This window comes from Pyxicephalus adspersus, chromosome 10 (assembly GCF_032062135.1).
Source record: "Pyxicephalus adspersus chromosome 10, UCB_Pads_2.0, whole genome shotgun sequence".
NCBI classification, from domain to species: domain Eukaryota; kingdom Metazoa; phylum Chordata; class Amphibia; order Anura; family Pyxicephalidae; genus Pyxicephalus; species Pyxicephalus adspersus.
This window is the reverse complement of record NC_092867.1, coordinates 5,666,328-5,674,783: the sequence shown is the minus strand read 5'-3', so window position 1 is coordinate 5,674,783 and position 8,456 is coordinate 5,666,328. Positions and strand designations below refer to the sequence as shown.

The 8,456-nt window shown below is 39.8% G+C and overlaps 1 protein-coding gene across 1 annotated transcript in view; it reads right to left on the bottom strand.

The window, feature by feature from the left end:
- Nucleotides 1–4,910, bottom strand: part of LOC140339190 (pancreatic triacylglycerol lipase-like) — a gene marked incomplete in the record, with an annotated part of 15,412 nt that extends 10,502 nt beyond the window's left edge. The window contains 4 exon segments of the mRNA XM_072423752.1: nucleotides 118–243; nucleotides 921–1,075; nucleotides 1,576–1,624; nucleotides 4,873–4,910. Of these exon segments, the coding sequence (XP_072279853.1) occupies nucleotides 118–243; nucleotides 921–1,075; nucleotides 1,576–1,624 (330 nt within the window).
- Nucleotides 4,911–8,456: the final 3,546 nt, after the last annotated feature.

The following is an 8,456-nucleotide window of genomic DNA, read 5'->3' as shown; positions in this document are numbered from 1 at the left end:
TTGTAAATGTTAATTCTTCCACATCTCATCCACAGCATATGAAATATTTCAGATAAACTCTTAGGTGATAAATGAATAAATAGGAAGCCACCTATCAATCATTTCTCCCGCACTCACCTTGCACATGTTACTCAGCCAGCTCTCTTCACCTTTATCGATGAAGCCGTGAATGATGAATCGGGTTTTCCTGCTCGTCCTGAAGTTTGAGGCGGAAATGGTGGAGGGGTTCACAGCGCTAATGTCCTGGTGATCAACAAAGGGGTCAATTATTAAATATCCAAGATTATCGGGACCAGATTTAGGCAGAACGTCCATCAAGGAGCTTCTTGGATTGAATAAAAGCATTTTGTTGTCTTATTTTACATTTTACAAGCAAGTTATTACTCATCAATGGGCCAGGTCTATGCTACTAAGGGATTATTCAGATGATATGCAGCTCAGTCATTGGCAGTTCCATCCAATGGCCACAGAAAAGTGCACGTGGCCTGTCCCCATATGTATGCGTTAAAACTCCAAATAAATATAAAATGTATAAATTTTACAGGAAGAAAATGTGTTTGGTCACCTGACCATCACAAATTACCCCACAACAGCATTTTTTTAAAATTTGTTTCCAGCCTATAATTTAAATGTATTTGATGGTAAGACCCAATGATTTCTTTTATGAGCAATTCTGGAAAAATTCTCTTTATATGGGATTTTATATTACCAAAAAAAGTTGCTTGGCACAGGCTTTAATGCATTCTGTCAAAAATACAATTTTCTTTGACAATGTTGGGATTTTGTAAAAAGAAAAATTCACATTTCTCAGTTTCTCTTATCGTTACTTATGACTCCTGATTTTACATTAATTTTCTGGGTTAAAATTTTGTAAAGATATCTGAATTTCATGATGAATAATATGACCTGACTGTCCTTACCTGGAAGTTATTGCTGTTGGATCGTGTCCAGAGCAGGAATCGGGTGTTAATCTTCTCGGGGGCCCAGGGTAACTTGGCGCTCGCCCTTTCCAATGTGCCAGCCCAGGGGGCATTGTCTGTAAAACACCCAATTCTGGAGTAACAGACCTCTCCACCTGAAAACAGAACAAGAAAATCCCCATCAAAGAAATCTGTTTTATTGTTAATCCATGGTGTAAGATCTTAAACTGTGTTTGTTCTCCAATGAGCATATTGATCATAATAGTGTGTGACTGGGGGGACATTAGAGTGTCAGCTCCTCTGTACAGAGACTGGTGGGACTGCTCAGTGTTCTCTGTACAACACTGCAGTATATGTCAGAGCTATATATATGTATAATAATAGTGTGTGACTGTGGGGGGATATTAGAGTGTCAGCTCCTCTGTACAGAGACTGATGGGACTGGCTCAGTGTTCTCTGTACAGCACTACGGTATATGTCAGAGCTATATCAATGTATAATAATAGTGTGTGACTGTGGGGTGACATTGGAGTGTCAGCTCCTCTGTACAGAGACTGATGGGACCTGTTCGCTGTACAGCACTGTGGTATATGTCAGAGCTATAAGAATATATGTACATTCATGGAATATATGATTAAGGTGATGTATTTCTTACCTCTGGCTGCTCCCACCAGGAACAGGAGGGGTAGTAAAGTAATGATCATCTATAAGTAAATATACAATAAAATATAAAGTTAGTTATATACATATTAAACAATGATTAGATTTTTATTTGATGGATCCCTAAAAAAATTGTTCATGCTTTAGTCTAAATCAGGAAGCTCACAGTGTTCCCCGCAGAGTGTGCTGACTACACCCCCAAAAATTGGGTTTTCAAAATTGTTTGGCCTCTGGTCCATAAAAAACTGCTTTGGTTACCTTATTGAAGCTAAGTGATATGATAGGTCGTTATTATTTGGGGGAATTGCCTTGACATGCACCCCCCCACCTCCCCAAATATTCTCTGTTATTGAGGTGGGACAGCTTGATGTTATCTTCCTACAAAAGGAAAATATTGGGTTAAATTACCTGATTTGGACAGAAACTATTTCGGGGTTGAATTTTCTCACCCATTGGGTAGCAGAAAGCTGCATGGCATAGGAGACGCGGGTGCTGCACCATGCCCAGAGTGATTTTTCCTGGATATCACCAACTGATTCAGCAAAACATTTTACCTACTTAACATGTGAATTTCTGCACACCAACGTGCTTTTGTCATCGTGACAGGCCCTCTTTAAAGCAAATTGATCATACCCTAAAAGATTTTGTTCACATTCCCCATGGAAATTTATGACATATATGCAGGTGATTTCCTGTGCCTAGGCACTCATGTTCTGTACCCTCATTGCTGTATATCTCCAGTGCTCGCTCCAGTAGTGTCCCCAGATTTAGTATATTTGGTGTTGTCACCACTGTCCTGCTCTCTGTTCTCCTTGCTGGAGGGGAAGCAGCACCTGAGGATCTGCAGTGCACGGATCTCCTTGCTTCTGTTTCATCCATTCTGTGATCTGAGCTTCCTCCTCCTCCATTACCCCGGCAGTCATCAAATCACTAGACAACGGGGGCCTACTTTGACACGAAGGACAGATCCCTGCCTCTTCGAAGATGGTGGCCTCCATATGGAGACATGGAATAGTCATTGGAAGTCAGTAATGGGAAAAAGAACATGGATGACCAGTCCTTTACCCTCTGCCTGCACTTTAGCTGCAATATCCAGAGCTGAGTTTCCCTTATAATATTATTAAGAACTGAGCTATTGCTTGACCTTAATCTGTTTACAGGAATCTTCCATATTGGTGATCGGGACACCAGCAGCATGTCTTATGATTTTTATGATTTTTTTTGTTCATACCAGAACAGAAATCAGTTTAATGTCCAGACAAAATTGCTTTGTGCAGAATTCTTTGCATTATAATCCAAAATGATTGCATTTACATTATAGGGTAACATTTGCTGTATCTCTGGTGGACTCTAGTGAAATGGGGATGAATGTAATAATGATTCAATAGTATCAATTGTTCATTGGATGAAGAAATTTGGTAATATCAGACTTTACAAATTCAGAGAATGGATTAAAACATAGAAATAAGGAAAGTACACATACCGTGACAAACAAAATATGTTATTGGGACAAATAGTAATAACAATACATTGCAAACTGCTGCATGTATTTGTCAATGTCATCCTGTCAATCGCATCATCCAGCACTGTAAAGCCATGGTCAATCATTACATGTGACACCCACAGCGGATATAAGAGATATGTGGGATGTGCACTGGATATAAATGTGGGAATCCAGCAGAATAAATCACCTGCGGAATGTATTTATGATGGTTTTCATAATAATTCTGCAAATGTAAGCAATGATTCCCATCAATATTTACAGATTGGGGGTCTTTCATTTAGCGGTGGTGATTGAATCCTTTACATTGCTGGGGCACTGATCATGATGATTGACAATGCTTTTATAACTCTGGATGGTATGATTGATCTAGGATAAAGAATATTAATATTAGTACTGTCATTATTTCTTGTACCTTTCTTAACAAACCCCCCACATCTACTTGGGGAAGCGATCGTGTATCCTAGTTGGGTACCCATATTGCGGAGGAAAGGTATTGACAACAGGGGGCACACACTTACTACCCGCTTTCCCCCAGCCACCTTTTTTGGTGGGGGTTGTCTTCCAGCCACCAATTTTGGGAGAGCCTAGGTCATTTTATGTTCTTTTAATGCAAAAAAAAAACCCAGGTCATAGTTACCTAGTAGGTCAGGTTGAAAAAAGGCATAAGTCCATCACTAAGGAAATAAACATATCACAGATATAAAACCCTATAAGACATAGTTGGAAGGCAAAACCCTGATACAATTTGCTCCAACAAGGAAAAAATTCCGTCTTGATTCCATAAGGCAATCGGATGTTCCCTGGATCAGCAGTCTCTGTTATCTTTACTTTAAAGCTTTAATCCCCAGTTATATTCTGTGCTTCTAGAAATCATCCAGCTTTCTCCTAAAGCAGGGGTCTGCAACCTGTGGCTCTGGAGCCGCAATTTATATATTTATACAGGGTGATCATATCCCCCCTTATACGTCTCTTCTCAAGGGAGAATAGATTCAGTTCAGCTAATCTCTCCTCATATCTGAGCTCCTCCATTCCTTTTATTAGTTTAGTTGTCCTTCTCTGCTCTCTCCCCAATTCCACAATGTCCTTTTTGTGAACTGGTGCCCAAAACTGGACTGCATATTCCAGATGTGGTCCAACCAATGCATTGTAAATGTAAAGCTTTAACTACCCCCCACCCCCCCTTGTGTAGTATTCAAATAATTTGTTACAATGATACCCACCAACCTGCAGCTAAGTATCCATAGTATAATGTAACAAAATTGGGAATTAAAATGTTTGTGAATCAAAGCTGAAACAATTACAGGGTTAGTGCCAATTGACTAGGGACACAAATCTATTCTGCATTGAAGTATTGAGGCATTATTGTAGCAAATTGTAAATCAAATTTATCCCTTCCCAATGATTTTTTAGAACAATTTATGAAAACAACATTTGCCTTTAAACTTTCCAAAGCTCCCCTGACCCCTTTAGAAATTTGGGGGACAATATTATCCTCAGGGGCTTTGCAGGTTATTCAAAAATTCAGTAGTCATTGACTTTAATGTGAATTGAATCAAATGTTTTAAAAAACTTTAATTCCACAACCTCTGAATAAAAAAAATAGATTTGCTCATTTCTAGAGATGAACGTTGATACAAAAATATCCAAAATTATCTAATTTTTGTATCGAGCTTAAAAAATCATCTATGGCCAATTTCATTAGTGTGAGCTCAGCAGATTCCATCCAGAGAATTGAATTCTCGTCCTCTGCCCTGAAATCGTTATTCTTATATTGTGATGAGCACTCACCTTGTACAATCCCACAGCTGCCGCCCTGGAAATGTGACCCAACAGATGTCTCAGCTCTTTAATACGCGGCCCCGGGGGAGGAGAAAGTGTATATCAGAAAGATAAAACTTATAGGAGGTCGGTGTGCCACCTCTGGGTTTTCTGCATATTAGCAGGATGGGTGATCGCCATAAACATCATCGTCCTCTGATGGCCACTGGCGCCATTCTTCAGGTCTGGAATCAGATGATGGAAATATAATTCAGATAAAAAAAAGAAGATAAACTAATTGACTCTCAGCTGTATAAATGTATTGCACCATGAAACAACAAACAATAACATTTTCTGGCTCCACATTTATATTGCCGTGTTTTGGCGATCGACACAAGGAAACACAAAGTTCTGAGCTCGTTGGGCGTTCACTCTGTGGTTAGCCCCAACACTCAACTGAACCAATACACGAATCCTAAAACCTAATGGGCCTGATTCATTACGGCTCTCCATGGAGAGAATAGACTATCATGGGACAACCTGGGTGATTCAGCAAATCCCAGAATAGACCTAGGTTATCATTCCAGGTTTGCCAGATCACCCAAGTTCTCCCATAATATATTATAATATAATAATAGTCTATCTTTGGGAGCTCGTTGGGTGTTCAGCAGAATTACTCTGGGGGATCAGAAACCATTTATAGCGCCTCCACCTGGATGGATCCATTAGGTGGCACCAATTTTAGCTCAGGGTTATCCTAAAGACAATGTAGGTGTTGCATGATTCGGGATTGTGTGACATTTTTGTTGTGGTATTGTATTTGTCGCTAATATCATTGTAGCAACCTGGCATGATGGTATACATTCCATTAGAGAGATGGAGTGATAACTTATTTTAAAGCTTAGGATTCATTTTGGGTTTACTGTTATGGCTTTGGGTGACCGATAGGGTTTAGGGTTAATTTTGAGTCTTGGGTTGGTATTATGATTAGTTAGGGTTTGGGATGGCATTGGGCCTTATATATCAAAGCTCCCAAAGATAGATATTAATATATTATAATATATTATGGGAGAACCTGGGTGATCTGGCAAACCTGAAATGATAACCTAGAACCTAGGTCTGTTCTGGGATTTGCTGAATCACCCAGGTTGTCCCATGATAGTCTATTCTTTCCAGTCATGGAGAGCCGTAATGAACCAGGCCCATTAGGTTTTAGGATTCGTGTATTGGTTCAGTTGAGTGTTGGGGCTAACCACAAGGTTAGGGTTTGAAGTTTATCCTAAAACAGAAATATTGTTGAGGCTACCGCCTTAGGGTTAATATTAGAGTTTAGGGTTAGTGTTAAGGTTTGGGCTTAATGATGGAGGAGAAAAGGTTGGGTGCGTCCATTCATCCCTCCACTGGGAACTTTCCATTTTTCTTCTTATTTTGGTTTTATTGTTTATTATTAGGGTTGGAAATAAGGTGACCCCTCTGTGGACAGATAACAGGGAACCTGAGCTTTCTCGTCCCCAACCTTCACTATTGGATCAAATTGCTAAGTGAATGTGCTATGAATGACTTGACTAGTCTTATGAAGAAGGACTAGTAAGACTCAATGGGCCTGATATATTAAAACTCTCCAACAGTCGAGGAGATAGATCATCATGGGAGAACCTGGGAGATCAAGCAAACCTGGAATGTATCTGGTCCAGGATTGAAAATGTTTGCCAACTAATAGCAAATGAGTATCAAGATATCCTTTCCAAGCTTGCTGGATCACCCAGGTCCTCATATGATTTTCTATCTCTCCATGCTTGAAGAGCTATAATCAATCAGACTCATTTTGTGGGGCACACTGCCAGTTTAGGACTGACCAATGGCAGCAGATAGGTTACCCATATTTTTCCCCTGGCATCACCCACTCTATGGCACCCCTTGTGACCCTTATAATTATTGACAACTTTGAAAGAATTAAATTGCACCCAATTGGGGACCCAACAGTCACACCGATAAGAATAATGAGAGCAGAAAGCTATGTTTGGTTGGGACTCCTATGCTGTTAAATCCCCATTTGACGTACATCGCTGCATAATATGTTGGTGCTATATAAATACTGTTGTTTATTATTATTTTTATTATTATTATTATTATTAATAATAACCATATACATTATTGTCACAGCATTGGCTGACCAGATCCCCCCCCCCCCCCATGAACGTTGATACAAAAATATCCAAAATTATCTAATTTTTGTATCATGCTTAAAAAATCATTTATGGCCAATTTCATTAGTGTGAGCTCAGCAGATTCCATCCAGAGAATTGAATTCTCGTCCTCTGCCCTGAAATCGTTATTCTTATATTGTGATGAGCACTCACCTTGTACAATCCCACAGCTGCCGCCCTGGAAATGTGACCCAACAGATGTCTCAGCTCTTTAATACGCGGCCCCGGGGGAGGAGAAAGTGTATATCAGAAAGATAAAACTTATAGGAGGTCGGTGTGCCACCTCTGGGTTTTCTGCATATTAGCAGGATGGGTGATCGCCATAAACATCATCGTCCTCTGATGGCCACTGGCGCCATTCTTCAGGTCTGGAATCAGATGATGGAAATATAATTCAGATAAAAAAAAGAAGATAAACTAATTGACTCTCAGCTGTATAAATGTATTGCACCATGAAACAACAAACAATAACATTTTCTGGCTCCACATTTATATTGCCGTTTTTTGGCGATCGACACAAGGAAACACAAAGTTCTGAGCTCCTTGAACGTTCACCGGGTGTTCAGCAGAATTACTCTGGGGGATCACAAACCTTTTATAGCGCCTCCACCTGGATGGATCCATTCGGTGGCACCAATTTCAGCTCAGGGTTATCCTAAGGACAATCCGGCTGTTGCATGATTTATTGTGTGACATTTTTGTTGTGGTATTGTATTTGTCACTAATATCATTGTAACAACCTGGCATGATGGTGTACATTCCATTAGGGAGATGGAGTGATAACTTAATTTAGAGCTTAGGATTCATTTTGGGTTTACTGTTATTGCTTTGGGTCACCGTTAGGGTTTAGGGTATATTTTGAGTCTTGGGTTGGTATTATGATTAGTTAGGGTTTGGGATGGCATTGGGCCTTATATATCAAAGCTCCCAAAGATAGACTATTAATATATTATAATATATTATAGGAGAACCTGGGTGATCTGGCAAACCTAGAATGATAACTTAGAACCTAGGTCTATTCTGGGATTTGCTGAATCACCCAGGTTGTCCCATGATAGTCTATTCTCTCCATGGAGAGCCGTAATGAATCAGGCCCATTGGGTTTTAGGATTCATGTATTGGTTTAGTTGTTGGGGCTAACCACAGAGTTAGGGTTTGGAGTTTATCCTAAAACAGAAATATTGTTGAGGCTTCCGCCTTAGGGTTAATATTAGAGTTTAGGGTTAGTGTTAAGGTTTGAGTTAATGATGGAGGAGAAAAGGTTGGGTGCAGCCATTCATCTCCCCATTGGGAAGTTTCCATTATCCTTCTTGTTTTGGTTTTATTGTTTATTATTAGGCTTGGAAATAAGGTGACCCCTCTGTGGACAGATAACAGGGAACCTGAGCCTTCTCATCCTCATCCTTC